Consider the following 24,630-nt stretch of genomic DNA (forward strand, 5'->3'; position numbering starts at 1 on the left):
GCTTACTAGCTGAGGAAAGGAGAAAGCAACACACCCTGGCCAGAATCCCGCCCTTGAGCGGGTCTCCTAGTAATCTGGAGTGCGGAACCCTCAGATGAGATCTTGTCCTTGAGTTAATCCCCTCGAACTTCCCCTGCGGAGGGGCTTTCCCTCTGTTTGTTGTGATGACCCTGTCCAGCCCTGCCTGTGTGCACCCCACCCTTCATGGTTTCTGTATAACTATGCTGTAAGGGTAAGAGGGTTTAGGAGGAGGAAGAGAGGATGACGAGGATTGGAAGTGGAGAACTCTGAGACTAGGCAAGACTGGGCAGGAGACAACCAGGTAGAGGACTTTGAGGTCTACGAGGACGATGGAACTTCGAAGACTGGGGCTACGGCCAGAACTGCAACTACAACTACGATTGCGCCGTAAGGGGAGAGGTCGGGGACGAGAGAGCAGTAAACCGACTACCGACCAGCCTGGGGCCCGGGCCCTGTCTCTCCGTTCCCCGGTCCTTCATCTGTCCATCGCCATGGGCCGGCCAGGGAAACAGTTCTTGGCCATCAAACACCCTCGAGTCCCATGTGCCCATGGCTTTTTTTTCCGTTTGAAACTCATGACACCCTCCACCTGTGTGACCTTGGGCAAATCACTTTGCCTCTTAGGGCCTTAGTTTTTTTGTCTGTAGAATGGGGTTGCTGGCAGTTCCCACTTGGGAGGGTTGCCGGGACGGTCGAAGGGGGAGCGTGGGGCAGGCACTGAGGGTGGCTGAGCCGAGGGGCACTAGGAAGAGGGGTCTGAGCCAAGGGGCACCAGGAGAGGGGTCTGAGCCTTCCAGCAGCGCCCTGAGGCAGGAGACCCCCGGCTCCTCAGAGGAATGTCTGGTCTGATCTGGCAGTTCAGAGGGGCATCCTGTGAGCCTCTGGGGTCCAGCCCCTGGCCCTTGATCTGGGATCTGCCACCCCGCCTTTAGAGTCCTGGGAGGGGTGAGTAGGGCTGGGCCTCACTGTCTTTCTGGGCGCACCGTCGCCCCGGGATTGGCACCGTGGCCCTCAACGACCCGGGGGTCACACGAAAGCACCACGAGCCGAGAACACGGGAGGGGAGAGGTCGGAACTTTCTGGAACATCCGTGCACGTGACACCCGTGGATGCCTCTGGAAGCCAAGCGTCGCATCTGGAGGCTAAGAGGAAAAGCCAGAGACCCCCCAAGCCCCCGGCCCCGGGCCAGCAGGTCTGCCAGGAGGCCGCGGGTCGGGCCGGGCCTGCCCTCTCCGAGGGAGCCGCGGTTCCTTCCGGCCTCCGTCTTTGTAGAGGGGCGTCCCGCTGCGGCAGCTCCTCGGGTTCCTGGAAGGAGCTCACTTTCACACGAGAAAATGTGGATCTCGTTAGGAGCCCGTGTGAGACGCCCCTCAGGAGCGAGGCATCTGCGCGTGCCTCCGGCCGGCATTCTGGACCCCCCTCAACACACACACACACACACACACACACACACACACTGAGCTCGGAAAGCCCCAGGGTCAGGGGCTGGAGCCATAGTAATAGTACATCGGGTAGGGGGTTTGCCGTGCATGCGGCTGACTCGGGTTCGATCCACACCGCCAGGAGGGATTTCTGAGTGTAGAGCCAGAAGTAACCCCTGTGTATCGCCGGGAGTGACCCAAAAAGCAAAGCAAAACAAAACAAAACAAAAAACAAAAAAACCCCAAGGTCAGGGTCAGTTGTCCCCAAAGTGCACCCTGCCCCCTGCCAGTCCCCTCCTTGGTGGTCACGTCTGGGTGCTTTTCCAGAGGAGGGGGAGGCCTCAGCAGGGAACCCGGAGAAACAGCCATACTTGAGCCCAGGGCGATCAGGTGTGCGTCCTTCGGCGGAAGGGGCTGGGACGGGATTCTCGGGGCCATCACATCCCTGTGACACTATCACTATGTGCTTTATAAACTCTTCCACTTTTTCCTTCTGGTTCTGGGGTCACCCCCAGCGTTACTCAGGTGTTCATCCTGGCTCTGTGCTCAGGGGTGATCCCTGGCAGTGCTCAGGGGACCATGTGTGGTGTCGGGGATTTGAGCCAGGGCCAGCGGGAAGCAAAGCTTCCCCCGTCCCCGCTGTCCACCCAGGTGCCGGGCAGTATTGGCGCTGGACCACACTGTCCTCTGTGTGAGCATGGTGCGTGCAGGGCACCCTCTGAGGCCTGCTGGGGACTCCTGCTCCTTGGGGGTGGATGTCAACACCCTCCTGCGTCCCCCTCCCTGGCCACAGCCCCCCGTGACCGCACACTCTGGCTGACCCCTCAGGCCTGGTTGCCACTGTGGGCTCCGCTCTCACCAACGGGGTCCTCCCCGAGGTGGGCTTCTCCTTCTGGGGTCTTTGTACTGCCGCGGGCCGGCTGGGGTGTGGGGACGGTGCCGTGGCCCCTGCCATGCCATCTCGGTGGCTCAGGATCCAGATCAACCTGGACCCAGTTGCCAGCGACTCAGCAACTGTCTTGCCCGCAAAGGCTTTGCCTGCGGTCACAGTCTGGGGTTGACAGAGTCACCGGTAGCGGCCACAGCCCCCTCAGGGGCTCCCAGGAAACAGCCCCACAGGGCTCTGCCGCCCGTGGCTGCCCCTGCAGAGAGGACCCACCCGCTCCCTGGTGTCCGGTGCCCTCCGGGTCCTGCCGACCATGACGCCTGCTTTAAAGACAGGAAGCGACCCGGTCCAGGTCAGGGACTGGGGACCCAGGTCCGTTTGACCTCACGGCCACGAGTGTCTCTGTTACGCTAATCGGAGCCAGGTCCGGCACTGGTTCCACGATCACGAGGAATTTCTTTTGCACAAGCAGCCCCGAGAGCCCTTTCAGAGACAGACGGAGGCCCTCGGACCCGGGAGTGGCTTCCGGGCAGAATCCGTGTCACCAGGTGAAGGGATTATAGGAGAGCTTTGGCCAATGCCGCATTTCTGCAAACAAATTGAGATGCCCGACAGCTGCTGGGATCAAGTTTCTCGCGGGCGCGACGGGGCTGGTGGGCTCCGCACCCACAGGCGGGGGGAACATTCCTCTGATAAAGTCAAGTCTCCTGGGCGGGAGGACGGGCAGGTGTGCCCGCGGCCTGTTGACTCAGCCTGGGCCCAAGCCTCTCTCCCCTCGGGCCGCGGGATGCCTGACATTCCCGCCTGTAGGTAAAGCGTTGAGGGAGAGGCTGGAAGGCTCACATGTGTGGCCAGAGATAAGCTGACGGGGTGAGTGGTCCGGGCGGGGGTCCCCGGGACGGGGCAGGCGGGGGTCAAGTGGAGGCATTCCTGGAGGAAAGCCAACGCAGAGCCCCACACGGTCCATCTCCTTGTGGGCAGTGGACAGGCCCGAAGCAAGACTCTCTCCTGGCCCTGCCCACCCCCCCATGCCACCGGAAACGGGCTTTGAACACTTCCTCCTGCTAGAAGGAGGGCGCCTCGGACCCCCAGAAACATCTTCGGTATTTGCCTTAGTAGCGTTTCCTCAAGCTCCACCCGGCTGCCCTCAAACAGCCGTTCCCACGGCCACTGCTTGTCCGGTGACCCGTCCCCGGGGCACAGCGAGCGGGACAAAACGTATCTGATGACCAGCTGCCCGGTCCTCGTCCGAACCGGCCGAGAGACAGGGAACAGATGGGCCGATGGAGTGGAAACTCCGGACGCCCTTGCAGCTTCGGGCCCGGGACTCAGCCCGGCTCCCGGCTTCCGGCCTGGATGTTTCTCCTGGAGGGGACTTCTCGGACCACTCTGTCCCTCCTGGCTGCAGGGTGGCGTCGGGAGGTCGGTCCAGCTTCGGGGCCTCTTGGCAGCCCCGTGGGGACAGACCCTCACACTCCAGGCCCCGCTTGGACTCTCGCGGGCGCCAGGAAGGCTCCTGGGTCTGTCTCCGGACCCATCACCTCCGTTCGAGGTTGTGCCGGTTCCGTCTTGCTGCTGTCAGGAACATGTGTTCGTGCATTTCTCCTCCGAGCATTCTGGACTCTGTCTCCTTCCTCGGCGATGTGGTGCCCTAATGTGTGAGGCCAGGGGGGCAAGCCTGGGACCTGGCCCAGCTCTCAAGGCCAGAGTGTGGGGTGGGAAGGACGGGGTACCCCCTGGACGCAGAGCACAGGACAGGCTGGCGGCTGCCTCCAGGGAGTGGCTGTCTGTCCCGCCGGCTCGCGGGGCTCAGTGGAACCAGCCACCGAGTGCTCGTAGCCGGCGGGGCTGATGTTCAGAGGCACGCGGCCCCTTTTATTTCCCTGGGCACTTTATACACAACTCGCGTTGCTCTCAAAATGGGCGAACTGAAGGCCGCTCCCTACTCCACGGGCCTTCCAAAATTCTGCGAGGTTGACACTCAGACAACTCGGAAAAGCACGGAATAATCTGTTCCTTTGAGTGAGAGTCTAGGGTTTCTGCTGCCGTGGGTGGAGGAAGAAATTCCAGGGTAACAGAAAACTACACAATGTATTATGTTCCTTTCACTAAATCCCCTCGCTCCAAAGCCAAACCATCTTCAAAGGGACACGAAGGCGCAGAGCAGCGGCCGGGGTGGGCCCGGGGCTCTCGAGGGCTGGGTGCGAGAGGGCGTTTGGAAGCAACGGCCACACGTTGGCCAGCTTGAAAAAGTTGATGCAAAACAAACGGAAAGAGCCAGACGGGCAGTGGCCGGGGCCCAGCGCGTTCTGGGCTCGTGCTCCCCAGACACACACGGGGCCCAGTGAGGACCAAGGCTGTGGCAGGCGTTGGGGGGACGGACAGGGTGGTGGGTTGTCCCCTCTGTGAACGAAGCTTCGAGCCATGGTCTTGCATGGACCTTCCAGGAGGGATTATGGGAAGGGGACAGCGAGAGACCAGGACTCAGGGGCACCGGCTGATCAGAGCAAACGTCACTGCAACACAGGACGCGTCCCGAGAGGCCACGCCGCCCGGGGCTCTGAGCTCTGCCCCTGGACCTGGGTCCGTGGAGCTGGTTCTGGCTGGGCGCTGTGTCCTCGGGGTGGACGTATCTGAGGATGGCCTGTCGGCCCAGCGCCTCCCACTTCTGAGCTTCCCAGCAGGGATGATGAGAGGACAGAGTTTTTGACTGGTCACCAGGGCCAAGCCACAACTAAGCCTCCCCACCAACTCGAGGTCGAACCTGGGAATGGTGTGTAGCTTGGCCTGGAACCCAGAGGACTGGTGCTGTTTCAGCAGGATTTTTGGGTTGGGCTTTTTTTTTTCTTTCCAGTTGAAAGTGACTGATTCTGGGGCTGGAGAGATAACCCAAGGGCTGAGTCTTTTGCCTTACTTGCAGCTGCTCCTAGTTCAGTCCCCAAGACCCAATCTAGGTTCCCCGATGCCTGAGGAGTGACCCCTGAGCACAGAGGCAGGAGTCGCCCCTGGGCGCCTCCCCCACCCCAAATGACAAAATCCCAGAGAAGTGTAGGCAGAACCGGAATGAGAAGTACAGCAACTGACGTTCCCGGGGATGGTGTGGATTCCAGTCCGCTGCACCCACTGTGGCCTCACTGCCCAGCCGCTGCCCACGGCCCTCCGTGCTGGCCCACCCGCGGTCAGAGTCGCTTCTGGTGGCCCAGTGGCTCCCAGTGGCCCCAGGCACGCTTCCTCCCTCGTCCACAATCCCAGCCCCTAGGAAACTTCTTTCTCGGGTATCCAAGCAACAATCAAAATGACTGAGTCCATCTTTGTGGACAGGGGCTAGAACCCATGAACTGGTCACTCTCTGTTCACGTTGGGTCTCCTCCTGACACACTGACAAAGGGCTGGTGGCTCAAAGAGCTCAGCATGGGCGCTGGGTGCTGCAGTGCCCGCTGGGTGACGCCTGAAGCCGACGGGGTTCCCTCCTTCGTGGGTGGCCACACCGGGCTCCCCCGTGGGGCCTGGGCCACAGCACACTGGCCCGCAGGTGCTGTCCCACACCCCGTGACTGATCGGGTACAGCGAGGGCGGGACAGCAGCTGCCCCTTGGGGCAGGGACAGCGACAACCTTGCCCGCACAGGCCGCCTGGGCCCCGCGCCTCTGGAAGGTCTATCGGGAACATTCTCTGGGCCACTGACCAGGGACGGGGTCACCTACTGCCCAAGGGGACAAGAGCCCAATGGAATAGCACCTAGCTATCCCTGCCAGCCCACCCTGAACCCCCCCCCCCCCACCTCTCGTTCCTCTCATTCCACACGGAGCAGACCCCAGAGGGTCTTGACGCCAAGCCTTAGGGTTCTTGGGGAGACCCAAGGACAAGGGGGCACCCCCCTCTGTGTCCAGGGACCCCCCACAGCAACCAAGCCCCCTGACATGGATTCTCGAAGGTGTGCCAATCCTGGCAATGGTCGGAACAGATGGAGGACGTTCTGGGACTTTCCCCACAGTTTTGGCAGCTTCCAAGGACCATGAGGTCATGAGTGTTCTCTTCCGGGTCAAGGCATGTTTGCGATGAGTGTTCTCTTCTGGGTTAAGGCTCGTTCTCCGGTGGGGGCCGCTGTCTCTTGCATCAGGACCGTTGTGGTCCGGCCCCTCTGCACCCATTGTCTTGTTTCTGTCCCCACTTCTACCTCCTTGCCTGTTCAGTGTTCTCTGCCCCTTAAATCAGAATTTTCCAGATTTCTGGTCCAGGTCCCCTCAGCTTGTGATTTGCTAGGTCAAGTCTCCAAAGCACATTTGCAAAGAACTCCATTCACATTCTAATTCTGATTCCTTTTTTTTTTTCCACGTAATTATTTTCCTTCCTTCCTTCCTTGATTCCTTCCTTTCTTTTTCTTTTCCTTTTTTTTTTTTTTTAGGCTTGTTTTTTGGGCCTTACCTGGCTGTACTCAGGATCACTCCTGGCAGGGGTTGGGGACTGTGTTGTAATTTTTTTTTATAATAGCCCAGTATAAGCATTCTCACAATCAGACATTATCTTTTACCCATGCTTACTTATAAAACAGTCGTGTGTGTGTGTGTGTGTGTGTGTGTGTGTGTGGTTTGATCCTTAGCACTGTGTCTGGTCCTGGGGATTGAACCTGGGTTGACTGTGTCCGTGCAAGACAGCCCTGACTTGAATAAGTTTAGGACGGACTCCTCTGTCAGTGACAGCCGGAGAGCCATTCCCACCCGCCTTATCCGTAAGAGATGACTACTAAGTGCGATGTCTCAGTCTTTGTGTCGGTTGCTTTTGTGGGGGGCCCCACCAGTGCTGGCAGGTAAGTGCCCCCTGCTTGTCCGCTCTCTCTGGGGAGGACGGGGAGCCATACCCCGCCGGGGGTTGAACCCAGGACTCCTGCGTGCGAGGCCCAACCCTTTGAACCACTTCCCCGGCCCACTTACACAATCTTAAGTAGAACAACAAACAAACAAATAATTCATTTCAACAGCGGGCAAAGCCCTCCGGTGCCCGTTCCTCCGAGGGAGGCAGAAGGAGCAGCCCCAGCCCAGGAGAAGCGGCTGCGTGCAGCTGGTCCCGAGAACATGGGCCCGAACGTGACACCACCTCACACGTCCCGCGGGATGACCAGAGGAACCGATGCTGACCAGGACGTGCGCAGAGCGGGAGCAGGGGCGTCGGGGGCCGAGCACTGCAGCGGGGAGCAGAGGGCGCTGTCCCCAAGAGCCAGCACCCAGGGGAACGGGGGCTGGAGAGGAGTTTGCATTTCTTCACTCTGTGCATCCTTCATGGCCATGGAAATGTGGACGCAAGCTCGGGGGGCTGGGGAGGGAGGGATAAGCCGGAGGGTCTGGGGAGACCCCGGGCCGAGCACCGACCCCACCATGGGCTGTGCCCGCCTTCCAGGGGGAGCTCGGACCCGCCGCTGGCCTCAGTCCGGAGGTCAGCGTGCTGCGAGAGAGGGTCCCCCAGGAGGGCTGGGCTTCTCTGGGTCAGATGACGGAGGACATGGTGCGTGTTCAGACACCGTGGGGACCAAGGACATGGGACGGGCCCAGGCTCAGTTCCCAAGATGAAAAGAGCTCGGGACAGATGGGGTGAGACTTGCACAACTCCAGCGCCCTCAATCCCACTTAAAAGTGGCAGACACAGTTGGTTTTATGTCACGCTTCTTTGACCACAATTAAATATGAAAGCGTGGAACAATCCTGGCTGAGTCCCACGGCTAGCTCGCCCCGAGAGCACAAAGGGCCGAAGACGCAGCCCGCGGCAGGAGGGCTGCTGAGGGGCCCAGGGCCCAGCGGGGAAAGCGGAGTGGCAGTGGGGCGGGTAGTCCCGGGCACTGCTTCTAGAAGCATCCATGGAAACCGCCTCCTGACCAGCCAGCCGCTATCTCCTTTTCCTGCTGGTCAGTCAGGGTGGTGTCCTGTCGTGGCGGAGCCTCGGGGCTGGGCCCTGCCCGTCCCTCCTGGGACACCGAGGGGAAGGAGAGGCAGGGTCGTGCCGCGCTACCCGCCAGCCCACTAGGTGAGGGCTTAGTGGCGGCTGCGGGACACACGTGTGTCCGGGGCCTGGACACACGCGGCCTCTCGAGGCCATTCTCTCTGGGTGTGGCTGGTTGGTCCCTTTCTCTGCCCATGGCTCTGCCTTTCCCCGGCATGGATGGGCCTACTCATGCCCAGCGGGTCCACGGGAGGTTCCGGGTGCATCTCAGGCAAACATGAGGACCCTCGCCTGGGGCCTGGAGAAGTGTCAGGAGACCCCCAGGGGCGTCTGTTCTCAGCAAGGGCGTCAGTCCCCTCTGCCTCTCACGGCAAGGGTTACATGGGATAGCAGAGACTGGCATCCTCTTGACTCTGCTGCTGGCCAGCCTTTCTGGGGCCACAGCTCTCTATGGTCCCCAAGGAGGGCGTCCCACCTTGAGCACTGACCCTTGACCATCAGGGGGCCTGGGGTCGCTGCACGGGAAGGGGACAGGGATAGGGTGGCCGTGCCCTGCAGCGAGGAAGGGCTGTCAGCAGCGTGGCCGTCCACCCGTGCCAGGGCACCCCACCTTGCCAGGCCCCTGCAGAGAAGTTTCCGGGGGGCTCTGGGGGGGATGCTCACCCCTGCCCCTCCAGGCCTTCCCTCTGGGCTGGGGCTTTGTACCGTCCATCCCTCCTCACTCGAAGGAAGCGTTTCCAGACGCTTCCTCTGGGCCGGGCTGGGCTGTAAGAACAAAGTCACCCCTCCACAGTAGTCCTGGGGTCTCCCCATAAAGGTCCCCGGGGGGAGGCACCTGGAAGGCGCTGAGGTCTCCCCGAGGAAGGGGACCCTCGCTGGGCGCCGGGCGGACTTCGCTCCTGCAAGGAGCCTCCGAGGGGCAGGGAGGGGACGCTGCGGGCGCCTGAGTCACCCAGAGTAAAGTACAGGCCGGTGTCCCGAGGTGAACGCAGCCCGGGCAGCCCTGCCCTGGGAGGGGGCGCGCCCCCCGCCGCGCGCCGCCCCGCCCGCGCGCGCGCGCGACCCCCTCGCGGCCGGGTTCAAAGGCCCGCGCGCTCCAGCCCCTCGGGGGGCGGGGAGGCGAGGGGGTGGCGCGGGAGGCCAGCCCGGCCCAGGGCCGCCCCGCGGGATGGGCAGCGCGCGCTGAGCGGCGGCGGGCCGGGCCGAGCGCGCGGGCGACGGGCGTGCGGGGCGCGGGCGCGGCGCCCCCCGGGCCCATGGAGCGGGGGCTGGCGCTGCTGTTGGTGCTCGCAGGTACGCGGGCCGGGGGCGGCGGGCGGCGCGGGCACACCCCAGGCCGGCGGGGCCGGGGCGCGGGGGCTGGGGCCCGGGGCGGCCCGCGCGCCCCCCGCCCGCCGGGTCCAGCCGGTCCAACTTGGCACAAAGTTTGCGCGCGGGCCGGCGCGCGGGGCCGGGGAGTTTCCAGGGGCGCAGGGAGCGGGGAAGATGCGGGAAGCGAAACAGCTGCCCGGCTGCAGCATCGGAGGGGGACGGGCACCGGGGGCGGGCGGCAGGGGGTCCCGCGGCCCGCCTCGGCCCGCACTCGGGTCGCCCCCTCCCCAGGTGCGGGCGGCTCCCGCCGCAGCCCCCCTGCTCAGGCGCCCTCCCCTCTGCCTCCCGCAGGATCGGTGTCTCTCCCCACACCTGGGGGTGCTGGCAGCACCGGAGACCCCCGGGCCTCCCCTGCCGCCCGGCCCGAGGGCGACATGAAGGACCCGCTGACCGCCCCGGGCGCGCAGGGCTGGGGGCCCAACAGCCCCGGGCAGGAGCAGGGCCCGGCCCGTTTGGGGGCGCAGGGGGCCCTTGCCCGGCCCCGTGCCCGGCGCTGCACGTGTTTCACGTACAAGGACAAAGAGTGTGTCTACTATTGCCACCTGGACATTATCTGGATCAACACGCCTGAGTGAGTTGGGGGAGGGGCGCACTCTCCATCCTCCCAGTGGGGACCCTGGTCAGCTGAGCCCGGGGTGCGGGGCAGTTTCTGCTCCTCCTTGGTCCTGGCCCAGGATGGGGGGGCGGGGGAAGGCGACACCTGAGACCCGCAGTGCCCGCCGGTCTGGCCTGCTGAGTGGTCCCGCTGCCCGCGGCCTCCCAGGGTTTCGGATTCCTAGAAAGCAGCTGTTCTGGGTCCCGGGAGCTGCCAACCCCTTCTTCTGCCAGCGCTGGGTCCCGCCAGCACCACACTTGCTTCCCGCTGCCCCTGGCCTTGACGGGGTGGCACGCTCACCCCCTCACCTGCCCCGGGACCCCGTCAGTCCTGGTGCTCGAGATGCCACCGGGCTTGGCGGGTGGCACCCCCCACCCTTTCTCCAGCGCCTGCCCCCAGGGACCAACCAGCACCTCCCTCTGGCCTTGGTGTGGGGCCGGGGGACTTCAGGGCACCACTGGCACCTCCCGGGGGCTGCAGCCAATCGCAGGTGGGGGCCGGGGGGCGCCCTGGCCGCAGGTCGGGTGTGTGCATCAGTGTCTTCCCGGGCTGATGCAGGCACCCAGGACTGTGGGACAGGCCCACTTCAGCGTCGAGAGCTGACGGCCGACCCACCCCTGGGCAGCCCTGGAAGGTCACCCCCACGCCTCCCAGAGACGTGTGGGTTGCAGGTGGCTGCCGCTGCCCGGTGCCCACCCTGTCCCAGTGGCCTGGCTGTGGTCTGAGTCCGTTGGTGCCCAGGGTCCGGGCAGAGCCGGCCAGCCCGAATGCCAAATGCGTCATGCTCAGCCGTGGAGCCCTTGACCGTGGACCTCACCTGGCCCGAGAGTGGGGAGGGGGGGGCAGAATTGGGGCCCCCCAGGGGTGGCGGCTTGAAACCTGCCCCGGGGCGGAGCAGGGCAGAGTCGCAGTGGGTGCCCGTCACCACTGTCTCTGGGCCGGGGCCTGGCGCGGACTTTCCCAGGCCCTGGGCGCTGATTTACCTCTTCCCTGCCCTGCCCTGATTCATGTTAAACACTCAGGGATTAAATATGGTGTTTGTCAGCCCCGAGCGCTACTTGGGGAAACAGAGTGACAATAGCCAGACGCGGGGTTCTGAAGTCCGACGCAGGATGGTTTTTACAGGACTTTTCCGGATGGCCTGGGTGGCCTTCCATCCTCGCCTTCTCCCCTCCCTCCCCCCAGACCCCTGGCCCGCTCCTTCCTGACCCCCTGGACATGCACTGGGTCCCCCTCCAGGTCCGTTGGGGCAGGCGGAGGCCACAGGGAGAGGACAGGCCCCCCGGGAAGGTTCCTGACGGGGAAAGGCGCTGTGCAGAGGAACGGGGGCTTCCTGAAGGTGTGGCCCCCCACCCACCCACTCTGCCTCTGAGTCCTCCTGTCCGGTGACCCCTGCAGCCCCCCTCAGCCGCCCTCTGGTGTCTCCCACGCACCCTGGGTGTGGTCCCGACCTGCAAACTTCTGCCGAGCCCTGGTACTCAGTGGATGAACTCGGAATGCCACCCCATGCCGTCCCCACCCGCCGACCCTCTTGTCCCTTATGTGGGGGGGGTAACAATCCTGCTTTCCCCCAACTCACCCCATTTCCACGGCAGGCTGCCATGGGGCCTGGGGCGTTCCCGAGATGCTCCGGGGTTTCCCGCCCAGGTGCTGCCCCGACCTTGGGCTCCGCCCCCTGCACCTCATCGGTACCCAGGGGGGCAGCTGGTCATGTTGGGTCCCGAGGCCTTCTGAGGGAGCCTGAGGCCGCCAGCCTCATGCCCACATACTGCCCACGGGCCCTGCAGGCCTGCAGGTGTGGGGAACACGCCCTGACCTCTGGACATGCCCCCGGGCCACTGTGTCCTCCCTGGCCGCCCTGGACCCCACGGGTCCCTGGATGGCTGTGCCCACAGACCCTGTCGTGTGGGTGCCCTGAGACGTGCCCTTCTCTGCGACCCCCAAACATTCCACTGATGACCATGGAACCAGAAACCAAGGTCCCAGCCCGAGGGTGCTGCCCAGGAGGGGGTGGGGGGCCGTCAGGGCACGGGGTGTTGGATCCGGGTTTCCCGGCCCATGTGGCTTGGCTCGGCCCCACTGTCTCCGTCCGGGCCAGAGTGGATCCTGGGCCGCGGGCTCAGGCAACTCGTGCCTGTCTGTGCGGTGGGCTGGGCCAGCAGGGTGGGCACGAGACGGTGTGTGCGGGTGTGCTGTGTCTGTGTGTCTGTGTGTCTTTGCATCTGTGTGCTTATCTCTGTGTGTCTGTGTGTGTCTGTGTGTGCCTATGTGTCTAACAAACAGACACTATGCCTGTGTCTCTGTGTATGTCTGTGTGTTTGTGTGTGTCTGTGTCTCTGTGTGTGTCTGTGTTTCTGTGTATGTCTCTGTGTGTCTGTGTGTCTCTGTGTATGTCTTTGTGTCTCTGTGTATGTCTTTGTGTCTCTGTGTATGTCTCTGTGTGTCTGTGTGTCTCTGTGTCTCTGTGTGTGTGCATGTCTCTGTATCTCTCTGTGTGTGTGTCTGTCTGTCTGTGCCTGTGCCCCTGTGGGCCCAAGTGTCTGTGAGCGGAGTGTGTCTGTGTCAGGACCCGCACTGGGTGTGGACAGAGCAGGATCTCGTCCCGGTGGCCCCTGGTCTTCCTGCTGGCTAGGACCAGTTTGCTTCCCGTGCCCACCCCCGCCGCCGGGGATGCCCAGGCTGGAGGTGGCCACGGGTCTGCGTCCCCCGACTCTCCTTGGGGTGACTGAAGCGCTGATCCCTGCAGGGCCTGCAGGCGGCCACGTGACCGGGACCGCAGACAAATGGGAGCCACATGGCTGGCGGGGCGCAGAGTCTCAGCGGGAAGAGCAGCTGGGATGTGGGAAGGGCCCTGGGGTGCCCTGAGGCCTCTCTCCTCCGCACGGGGAGGGGGGTCGGGGGGTCGCCCTCGGGCTCCCGGTGGGGCGACCCTTGGCGTGAGACACTGGTCAGCCCACCGTGACAGGGACCGTGGGGGGAGGGACGGCTCCAAACAGGCCCGATTCACAGCGTGTGGACGCATCCATGCGCTCTGCCCCCACGGGCCCAGACGGCTTCCTGGGCATTGTGCTGGTCACAGAGGCCCGTTGGCCCGTATCCTCGAGGGCGTCCCATGGAGTGGGGCATCCGGGACCCCAGTTTCCTGCCACGTGGGACCCTCTGGGCCTCACAGTGGGGCCTCAGGAGTTGCTGGGGTGCTCAGCCGTGGGGTGCGGGTGAGGACCCAGGATGCCGCAGGTGGGGCCGGCCTGAGCGTGAGCCCAGGTGTGTCCCCTGTGGTGCCCCCCCCCCGGGTGCCCTGCTCTGGGCAGAGCACCCCAGGACAGTTCCTATGGCCACTGGAGCCGCCCCAGGCGAGCTGCCCGTGTGGGGGGGTGGTGGTGCGGGGGCCTGCGGGCAGGTGGGCCGAGGATGTCCTCTGACCACTCCCCCCCCCCCAAGCTGCTCCCAGGCTGTGAGTCGTGCCCCGGCCTCCAGCTCTCGTGGGTGAAGACCTGGAGTTTGGGGGCTGGGTGTGGTGGCCCTGCCCGCCAGCCTCTGCCTCCATCTGCCCTTTGGTTTTCTAAGCAGGAATCCAAAGTTTTTTTTTTAAATTGTTCTTGCAGGGTTGGGGTGATAGCACAGTGGGGAGGGCGTTTGCCTTGCATGCGGCTGACCTGGGTTCAATTTCCGGCATCCCATAGAGTCCTCCCTGAGCACCGCCAGGATTAATTCCTGAGTGCAGAGCCAGGAGTAAGTCCTGTGCATCGCTGGGTATGGCCCAAAAAGCAGAAAAATAAAATGTTCTTGGGTCCGGGAGCCGCCCTGCCCCCCGGCACCCCCAGCAGTGCCCGGGGGGCCCTTCCTGGCTCTGCTTGGGAGGAGGACCCCTTGGCCGTGCTTGGGGACCCCCGTGGCCGTGTGCAAGGCGGGCGCTGCTTCCCGCTCCCTGTGGAATGTGTGGGGGCTGCGGGGGGGGGGGCTCGGCTCGGCTCGGCTCATGGAGGACGCCGCATGGGGTCTGTCCGTTCCCGCGCTCAGTAGTTAACCCCGGCGGGGGCAGGCCCCTTGGCACCCCGAAACTCTTGCTTTCGGGCTTCTCCGGCACGGCAGAGCGACTCCCCGGAAATACTCCGGATGCCAGTCGAGGAAAGAACTAAACAAACAAGGACTGACGTGCAGGCGATGGGGGCGGCCCGGGAGGGCTGGGCTCAGGCAGCCGCGGCCGCTTCGCCCTCGAGACCGGCTCCTCTCGGGGCCTCCCCGAACACCCCACGCACAGTTAGGCGCGGGGAGCCGGAGTCGGGAGCACAGCGCTGAGGCGCCCCGTGGGAGAGACGAGTGCAAAGCCCAGGGCTGCTGCCCGACCGCAGGGGGCGGCTCCCTCCCCCTCCAGGCGGGGCCTGGAGTCGGGTGGGGGGGGGGATGCTGCAGTCAGAGACGGGCTGACGGGGAGAGAGAGAGAGAGACAGAGACAGAAACACACAGAGACACAGAGAGAGAGAGACAGAGAGTCAGAGCCAGAGAGACAGAGACATCGAGAGACATAGAGAGGGCAGAGAGAGACAGAGATAGACAGAGACACAGAGAGACAGAGACAAAGAGAGACAGAGACACACAGAGAGAGAGACAGAGAGTCAGAGCCAGAGAGACAGAGACATCGAGAGACAGAGAGAGGGCAGAGAGAGACAGAGATAGACAGAGACACAGAGAGACAGAGACAAAGAGAGAGACAGAGTGAGAGAGACGCAGAGACAGAGACATGGAGAAAAAGATGGAGAGAGACAGAGAGACAAAGAAAGACAGAGACAGAGCGCGTGAGAGCAAGGCATGTGTGCGCTGGGCTGGGAGGGCGTGACCCCACGTGACCCGGCGGGAGTCTGGCTCTCTGCACCCTGAGAAGCACTTGCAGCTAGAAACTTGGCCCTAGATCTGAGGCAGATGAAAGACCAGCATTTTTGTGCGGGCGATTCCTGCAGGAATGTCAGACAGAGGAAGCGGGCACACGCAGTGCTCCCCTGGGCGAGCCCGGCTCCCGCTGCCCTTCCTGCGGCCGGGTCCGAGGGCCAGCTGGCGGAGGCGGCGGCCAGCTCTCAGCCAGGCCAGGCCCCCGTGGGAGGGAGAAGTCCCCGACAGGACACACGTGTAAGGGACCCTATACACGCTTGCACGCGTGCACACACACACATACACACACGCACACACATATACACATCACACATACACACATACACATAACACATGCACACACGCACACATACACACATGCACAAACACACACCTGCACATATACACAAACAGACACAAATACACACACACATACACATACATGCACACATATGTACACACATACGCACATATACACATCCATACACACATGCACAACATACACATGTACACACACATACACACATACAAATACACACACATCACACATAGACACATACACACAGACACATATACACATGCGCACACACACACACGCGCGTGCGCGCACACACACACACAGGCATGCATGCCTCCCTTCTCCTGTGATTGGAAGGAGTGAGTCTGGGTTCGGCCCCTCTGGGCGGCTGCGGGTCTGGGCCCTGCTCAGAGCCTGGCCGTGAGGGGTGGGGTCTTGGCGGAAGGTGCCCCGGCCAAGGCCCCAGGACCCTGACCCGGGCCTGTCTGGCATGCGTCCAGCAGGGAGCCCCGGGGCTCAGGGCATCTCAGCGTCCCTGAGCAGTGCGGGCAGTGCCATGGGCAGGGCCTCAGCCCAGTACTGGACCCTTGCTCTGCCGGCTCCCCGTGGGCCCCAGGGCCGTGCCCGTCTCTGCCTCTCTCCTAACGCACACCTGGCTTCCACCCCTGCTCCTCCCTGGCCTCGCACTCAGGGACGGTGTGTGCAGGGTCACAGCGACGCATCCGACTGCACGAAGGCCACGTCGTGGTCGCTCGCGCTGGCATCTGGGGGGACACTCCGGCCCACCGCGGTACACTGCCCGGGGGCAGGGCTAACTGGGCCTCCGTCCCCGCGTAGTTGCAGGGTCAGGTCCTGGCTGTGTTTCTGAGCCGCGACTCCTGGAAGCCCCACGCACACGCAGGTGCAGACGCAGACGCGGCCCTGCCCTGGTGCTCTCGGGGTGTGCGTGCAGGAGGGCGCAGAGCTGGGCTCAGTCCCCCTGCCCTTGCTATGAGCTCCGTTCCGTGGCACGAGATAGGACAGGGCGTCCCCAGTGTTGGCCGTTGGCCCTCTGAGGACCCTCTGGGCTCCTGGCGGCGGCTGCGCTGGTGCTTTGCTTGCTGGAGTGACGTTCTGGAACCTTCCGAGTGGGTGGCTTTACCGGTGGTCTCTGGAGAGAGGAGCTGGTGGACCAGGGTGGGTCACCTGATGGTCCAGGGGAGGGAGGGTCAGTCCCCAGGGAAAGCTGGGAGACCGCCAACCCACACCAGCCTGGGCTCTAGAAGCTTCCGCCACCTGTAAGCCTGCGCTGGCCTTCTGCTGCCTCCGCCTCGCCTTTAGTGCCCTGCCCAGCACGTGTGGAGTGAGGCTGGCCGCCCCGAGCACCGTCCCTGGACCCGTCGACCTGGGAGCACGTCGTGTCCTCCGGCTCTGTGCCCGGAGGGTCCTTCTAGGCTGGGGGAGTGACAGGCCGAGGCAGGAGGCTCAGTGGGGGTCAGCACCTCCCGGGACCTGGGGCCTGCAGCCACGTGGCCCAGGCCCCCCATCCCTGGGCCCGTGGTGGTGCCCACCTGGTCGCCTTTGGGGGGTTACCCAGAGGCCGTGAGCTCTCCCCTGGGTTTTCAGGTGCTTCTCCCTTTTCTAAACAGCATATTCAGGCGCCACGGCCGGCGTGGCCCATCGAGCTGCGTGCCCAGCACCCATGTCTTCCTGCGTCTCTGGGCTCCCACCTACCCCAGCCGGTCCTTGACCGGCACGTGTTCAAGCCCCATGGTTGCGTCTGGGACCCGTGCTCTAAGGGCACTTTCTCCAGTCAAGAGGACAGGGACATTCTGAGCAGTGAGACGCTCTAGGCCCTCGCTTCTTCCGGGGGCCCCATCACCTCCCGGGGTCCCCGTCACCTCCTGGGGTCCCCGTCACCTCCCAGGGTTCCTGTCACCTCTCGGGAGTCCCATCATCTCCCGGGGCCTCTGTCACCTCCTGGAACCCCCATTACCTCCCCGGGGTCCCCTGTTACCACCCTGGGCCCCCATTACTGCCCCCAAGCCCCCAGTACCCCCCAGGCCCTGCCCGTCACTCCCCGAGTCTCTTCTCCCCCCCCCATTTTCTTCCCCTCCCCCACCCCACCCTCCACCCCCCACCCTCTGTGACTAGGGCCAAGGGCCGTCTGAGTGCCCGCCTTGAGTCCATGCATCCCCTGTCCCCGTGTTCCTCGTGCCACAAATAAGCCAGGTCTGGTGGTAGTTGCCCTCTGCCGACTCATCTCACTTAACACGACGTCCTCCATTTCCCCGACCTGCAGCAAACCGCAGTCTTTCGTCATTCCTCGCGACCGCGTAGTATTCCGCTGTGATTCGACTGTCCCTGCGCCGTCCACCCAGCGACTGCGCTGAGGGACGCGGGGAGTGAGGGCACATCGTTTGGAGTGGGTGTTTGCGTCCTGGGCCTGCTGGGCCCTGGGCTGCCCCGTCTGCCTTTTCTGAGAAAGCTCTAGACTGTTCCATGGGCGCTGGGCCAGACAGCAGCCCCACAGCTGTGGAAGTTCCTTCCCAGAACGCCACTAACACAGACGGTTCCGGCTTTTGTTTGTTGTTTGTTTGTTTGTTTGAGTTGAGCTTTGGCGCGAGCTGGCGTTACTGTCGTCTGCACTTGGGTTTTCCGAGACGAGTGATGAGAGCACTCGTGTGTGTGCACTGGCCGTCATCTGTCTCCAGAGAAGAGTCTGTGCACTTCCTCTCCCCGTTTCCTGATGGGTTTGTGGGTTCTTTAAGTAAACTTGTGAGCGTTTTATATAATTTTGGATGTTAAGCCTTCCTCTGCCGTGAGCACTTTCCCCTTTCGGTTGGTGTTTTCTCACGTTTCATTTCATTTCATTTCATCATCCTGTTATTCGTCGATTGCCTCGAGCAGGCCCCAGTAACGTCTCCTTCATCCTAGCCCTGAGATTATATTCAAGGCTCTTTAGGAGAATGAGACCCATCATTGTTACTGGTATTTGGCATATTGGGTGCGCCACGGGGAGTTTGCCAGACTCTGCCCTGTGGGCAGGCTACATTCGATAGCCTGCAAGTTTGTCCGTTAGCCTTGCAGAAACTTTTCAAACTGCTTCTGTGGCTTTTGCCAATGGCGCCATTTCGTTTGAAACCCTTTGAGGTCCAAATTGAGCGTGCTGTCTATATTGTCCTTAATGTGTTCTGTGGATTCTTGTCTGATCGCCAGGTCTTTGACCCACTTTGAATTGACTTTTGTGCAAGGTATGGCTCATTTTACCTCGCGCTATCCCGTCTTCCCATCACCATTTGCTGAAGATAGTATCATTACCCCTCATGTACTTAGCCCCTTTGTAGAAAATTAGTTGAACATAGGTCTGGGGACTTGTCTTGGGCTATTCACTTGGTCAGAGCGTCCGTCCTTGTTCCAGGGCCTTTTGTTTTGAAAACTGTACTTTTACGGTACAGCTTCCAGTTGGGCAATGAGCTACCTCCCAATTTCTTAGTTTTGAGCATGACTCTGGATGTTCAGGGGGTTTTATGGTTCCATACAAATTTTATTGTTGAGGTTATAAGTCCCTGAAGAATGTCATTAGGATTTGGATTGAAATCGCATCAAATCATACAGTGGTTTAGGCAGAATGGTCATTTTGACAATATCAATTCTTCCAGTCCAAGAACAGATGTTTTTCCATTTCCTAACATCTTCCTTCTTTTCCCTCCTTCTCAAGCATTTTAGCGTTTCCATGGTATAGAGATTTTGCCAAAACAAGGCTCTTTGTTGTGGAAAATAGCTCGCAGCATGGGCTCAAACACCCCTGGGCCCTCTGACAGGGGTGGGGCCTCAGAGACCCCCATGGGGCTGGAGCCCTGGGGGTGAGGGTGACGGTGGCTTGATTCTCTGGGCTCGGGCGGGGCCCAGATCAAACCCGATTCAGCAGAGCCCTAACGGGCCCTTGGCTTCATCATCACGGGCCCAGCACTGGGCCTTCCTGTGCCTGGAGCGAGGCGAGGCTTGGTTCAAGAAGCTTCCACCAGGACCACCAGGACGGCCAGTCCATCCGGCAGGTGGCAGTGTGGAAGGTCTGGCCTGGTGGGGGGTCAGGGGATTTGCTGACAGTGGCCCTCCCAGCCTCCCTTGCAGTGGGGGGGGGGGGTCTCATACCAGCCACCTAGCACCCTTTGCCCACCAGGAAGCTGTTGAAAGGGCAGAGAGAGCATCAGGGGGGTCCCAGGCAGCCTCTGGCCCCGGAACCCGCATGGAGCCAAGCGGGTCGGTCACATTCCTTCACCTGTCCCAGCCGGGAGCACTGAGTGCCCGGCCTCTCTCTCCCCCATTTCTCAGAAGAGACAGACAGACGCTGACTGACAGGCGGACGTGGTGGAGAGAGTCGGGGCCCTTGGCGAGGAGGCTCATGGCCGTTGGAGGTGGGAAGGCCCTGGGGGCTTAGCTCCGACACACTGCCCCAGGCCCAGTGATCACAGCCCAAGAGTCACCACAGGGAAGCCACGAGACCACCATGAGTGGGGCCCCAGAGCTCTGCCCCGCCCCGCCCTCAGGACGCCAGCCCTCCTGGGGTGGCCCCGTAGCCTTGGGGCTGCACCAAGCACCGGGTGGAAATTCCAGCTGGACTTGAGGCCCAGTGGTGGGACTCCTTCCTCACCAGCGGGTCGGGGAGGGAAACCTTCGTTCTAGAGGCAGGCAGGGCCATCCGTTGAGCTGTCCGGGTGGGCTCTGGGGTCTAGACGGTCTCTGAGACTCATCAGCTGCCCACTCACAGCAGAACATGAGGGCATCTCCGCGGATGGCCTGTGACCGGGAGCGCGTGGCCTTGCTCTGTCCATCCACTCTGGGTTGCAGTTCCCGTGGCCACGTGCCGTGGAGTGTCCAGTGGGAGGGACTGTCTGGCAGGCCAACGCAGGACCTCCCAACGTGACTTCAGACCTGCCGGGCTCTGGGGGCGGGAAGGGAGTCGAGACCCGTGGGGGAGTGACTTTCACCTAGAAAAGGGCGACCAGGCTTGACACCGGCGCTTAGAGCCTGGACGTGGCCTTACTGCCGGGAAACATGCAGTCAGCCTGCCCGGCCGCGGCATAGAACCCGTTTCTCTCTTCCTGGCCCTTGCGTCCTGCTCCCGAGGAAGACGGGGCCTTTGAGTCAAGGTTCGGTTCCGAACAGGATAGAACTGGCTCATTTCTGGATCCGGCACCCCAGGCTCTGCGCCCCCCGGGCCCCTCGGACGGGGAGGCGAGACCTGTCCCGCCCAGCCCGGCTGCAGGGAGCAAGTGACTCTCAGGTCACCCCGGGACACCCCCACCTCGTCCTCGCCACCCCAAAGGCTCTGCGGCGAGGGTTGCAAATGAGACTCAATTGAATTGGGTTCAATTTTGAAATCACGAGACGCTGTCGGACCCCCCTGTGAGGCCTTGATTCGGGCGTCCCCTGGGGCTCGCCCAGACCACGGCGGTTAATCTTCGGGGCCGGTTGGGGGACCCTGATTTATTGGAAAAGTCACTTTTGGCCACACAAGTTTCCCCTCTTGCTAGTGACTCAGCACCGGCAGCTTTGAGCCTGTCCTGGGCCTGGTCTGGGCGCCCTCGAACCCCTCCCGGGAGGCCTCGGTTCCTGACCCAGGCACATCCGAACAGGCTTCAGCACTGGTGGCTCAAGCGACACTGTGACCCCCGTCCTGCTTGGTCACCACCGTGGGGCTGTTGTTTCTGCCCCCGCGAACCCAGGAGCGAGGCCACAACAACCCCGCCACCTTCCTGAACCCACGCCGGCTCAGGGCTGGCTGGGGTGGGGGAGGGGCCCTGTCGGGGTCTGCCTCGCAATGGGTGCCAGGTCACAGGAGGCTCACAGGCCTCGAGTCCACCCCAGGACGTTGGCGGGGACCCACACGCACTTGCGAGAAGGGAGGCAGGCGGGCGGTGGCATCCAGACCCGGACTGCAGAGCCCTGGGAGGCCCCAAGGCATTGGGCCCCGCTGGGGCAATGCACACGGCCTGGGCTCCGGGCAGTGAGAGGACGCAGCCCTGACCCCCACCCTTCCCCGCACCCCAGTGGGCTCCGGAGGCTGCCCGGGACCCCATGTGCCAGGCCAGGGTCCGGCCCAACCTGGGAATGTCCCACCCCCGAGCGCCCCCCGCCCTGATCCGGCTGTCCTTGCAGACGCACCGTGCCCTACGGACTGTCCAGCTCCAGGGGCAGCTTCCGGGGCAGGAGGGCCTCGGGGCTGTCCCCGCAGAACCCGCGGAACCCACAGGCCCAGCGCTGCGCCTGTGCCAACCGCAGAGACCCGGCCTGCTCACGCTTCTGCGCCCGGACCCCGACCGGCGACAGGTAGGACCCTCGCCCTTCACGTACACCACCTGGGGGTGGTGGCGGGTGCCCCGGGGCTGCCCCCGGGAGGGCTGTCCATCATCCAGATGAGTCCACCGCACGGCATCTCCGGCTGGGAGTGTGCCGGACACTGCCGGCTCCTGGCCGTGATCAGAGCAGGTGGGGGACACTTTGAGCTTGAAGGCCTGCCCCCATGCTCGCCCAGGGGTCTGCACGCCGGCTGTCCTGCTGCCCCCCTGCCTCACCCGCCCACCCCAGGCCTCCCAGGTCACGCGAGAGGCTTGAGAGGAAGTTGTGAGTCGGGGCGACGTAGGGCAAAGGCGGCTCAGTGGGATTTGGGCGCCCAAACCCTCCAGGGGCCCCGTGGGTGGGCAGTCGGGGCACAGGGATCCCCCTTGCAGGGGGTGTGAAGGTGGGTTGTGGCCTCCAGGCCCGAGGCAGGGGGTCCCTGGAGCCTGCAGGCTCAAGAACCTCCTCTTCCCTCAATCCAGGAACGTGAGAGGCCCCGAGGACCCCCCAGAGAGGAGGAAGGCCGGGCCCGAGAGGTGAGTGTCCACGCTCGGGGGGCGCCCGGGGAGCTGGGGGTGCTGCTGGCCCCTGAGACTGCGGTGCCGGGTGGAGGGTGACCCTTGGGAGCTGGAGCCGGGCAGCGGGGGGCTTGGCACTGAGCCCCAAGTGGTGCCTGTCTCTCGCCGGCACCCCTCCCCCTGCCCCCTTCTCACCCCCCTCTCGCCCAGCCCCTTCCTTTCTCAGTGCAGACTCTGGCAGGGGGTCTGGGGGTGCAGCCTGTGTGGACCCCGGAGACCCCAGGAAGCGTGCCCGGTCTCTGGGTGGTTCCTGCCGCCGCCCGGGTCCCTCTGTCCCCCTTGGTCGCCCTTTCAGTCTAGCCTCCTTCCTGCGGCTGCCCACGCACTTGCCGTGGGATGGGAATTCACGCTCCTCGTACGCGCCAGAGGTGGCGGGTCCCGGCGGGGGACCAGCAGGGAGCTGAGACCACGCTTGGTCTCCTGGAACCTTCCGGATTGGGGGCAGGTCGCTCCGGCTGTCGGGAGCGGGATCTGTCAGCGCCTGTGATGGAAGCGGGCAGGGCGGAGGCGAGGGTCCCCCGAGAGCATGAGTCAGGCCCAGCCTGGCCCCCCGAAGCCCTCCGGGCGAGGGGAGACGTGATTAAGACTGTCCATCCGTGACCTTCATTCCTTCGTGCGCGCAGCGTGCAGCCGGGCCCGTGGGCAGCCCCTGCTGGCTCTGAACGGATGGGGCGGCCGGGAGCAGGGCCTGGGGGTGGGGGGATGCCGCCCCCGATGCTAGGCGGAGTGAGCTGGAGACAGGAAGTGGTGGGGGGCTGCAGGTTGGAGCGAAGGCTGAGGGGCTGCAGCAGGGAAAGGGCGTCAGGCAGAGGAGCGGGAGGTGCCAAGGGCCTGGGGTAGAAACGTGCCGGGCATGTTCAGGCACAGCCCGGGGACCCCCACCCACGTTGCTTTGTTGCTGTGTTCACGATTCTGTGGAACGTTCAGACTTGGGGGGTGGTAGGGGGGTTGGTTTCCCTCGAGGACTGGGGAGGTGGGCCCGGGAGACAGACCACAGTGGGGGCGTAGGGGCCTGGGCCAGACCAGGGATGTCTGGGCGTGACCCCACGCCCCCGCAGGTCAGAACCCAGATGTGCCTCTCCAGGACAGTGGGCGTGGTGGTCAGTCCCTGCGGGGTCTGGGCTGTGTGGGTCAGGACAGGGTGAGGCAGGCCCGGGGCGGCTAAAACCCTTGCCTGGCTCGCCCCCCCCCACCCCCCCATCCCACCAAGGCCCGCCAGAGGGATCTTGAGCACAGAGCTGGGAGTACCCCCTGGCCTGGCATAGTCGAGGGACGCCCCCCCCCCCCCCGAACCAAGCCAGGCGGAACGAGGTGGGCAGCGGACAAAGGCGGGTGTCTGCAGGCCGGCCCGGCTCACCGTGACCATCTCCTTCCTCCGCCCACTTTCTCCCCAACAGGTTCCAGCCCAGGACAGAGCCGGCCAGGAGGGTCTAGAGCCCCCCGTGTCACCTGCAGCCCGGCGGACCCCCGTGCGCCCCTCTGCCGCCCTCGGGACCCCGGCAGCAGCGCTTCCCTCTCTCCATCCTCTCGGCTTCTGCACCCCGCGGGCTTCCGTCCCCCTCCTCCAGGGCGAGGGCCGAGTCAGGCCGAAGGACCCCCCTCGGGGGCCTCACTCAGCCACAACCCCACCCCGCCTGTCCCCAGCTCCCCAGTGGGTCCCGGCAGTGACGCAGGGAATGGGGGTGGGGGGGGCGGGTGAGGGGCTTCTCTCGGGGCGGGAGCGCCCCCAATACTGCTTCTCTGCTCTGAGACCCTGTCTGGAATCTCGGCGGACGGACAGACGGATGTGTGGGTGTCAGGAGGCTCAGCGGGCATGGGTGCTGGTGGGCGGCTCTTCGCTGGCCGGGACTAGGGTTTGGAGCAGGTGGGGTTTGGACGGGACCGGCCAGCAGTTCGGGGGAGCCGCCAGCTGAATGCCTAGGGGGAGGAGAGAAGAGGAGGAGGAGGGGAGGAGGAGGAGGAGGAGGAGGAGGAGGAGGAGGAGGAGGAGGAGGGCTGAGGCCTGCTCTCTGGGACAAGAAACGAGAAAGTGAGTGTCTGCCACTTTGAACCCCGAGACGCAGCAGCCTCCGAGAGCCGTGGGCCCGCCAGGCCTCCGTCCCCCACGTCCCCCACGTCCCCTGGGCTGGGCCTGGCCCCCGCGGCCTGGTTCCCGTGTCCAGGCTATCCGGCGAATATTCGCTTTTGGGAATCTGTGCGGTCTTGGGCCCCCAAATAAGTCACGCAAAGAGGCTCTTTGTAAATGCTGTAAATTCCTATTTATCGATATATTGGCAACGCCTGGGGGTTCTGAGGCCCCGGCCTCCCTCCAGGAGCTGCAGTTTGGGTGTGGAAGGGGCTCCT

General features: G+C 63.7%; 2 protein-coding genes across 2 annotated transcripts in view; one reads left to right on the forward strand and one right to left on the reverse strand.

The window, feature by feature from the left end:
* Positions 1 to 24,630, reverse strand: part of PRELID3B (PRELI domain containing 3B) — a 320,500-nt gene that overhangs the window by 181,483 nt on the left and 114,387 nt on the right. The window lies entirely within an intron of this gene.
* On the forward strand, positions 9,430 to 22,691 carry EDN3 (endothelin 3). Its single transcript, XM_056108126.1, has 5 exons — positions 9,430 to 9,551; positions 9,921 to 10,200; positions 21,530 to 21,700; positions 22,192 to 22,245; positions 22,583 to 22,691. Exons 1-5 carry the CDS (start codon positions 9,515 to 9,517, stop codon positions 22,689 to 22,691), a joined length of 651 nt encoding a protein of 216 aa, XP_055964101.1. The 5' UTR covers positions 9,430 to 9,514.

Source organism: Sorex fumeus, unplaced genomic scaffold, assembly GCF_029834395.1.
Source record: "Sorex fumeus unplaced genomic scaffold, SorFum_2.1 ptg000193l, whole genome shotgun sequence".
NCBI lineage: Eukaryota > Metazoa > Chordata > Mammalia > Eulipotyphla > Soricidae > Sorex > Sorex fumeus.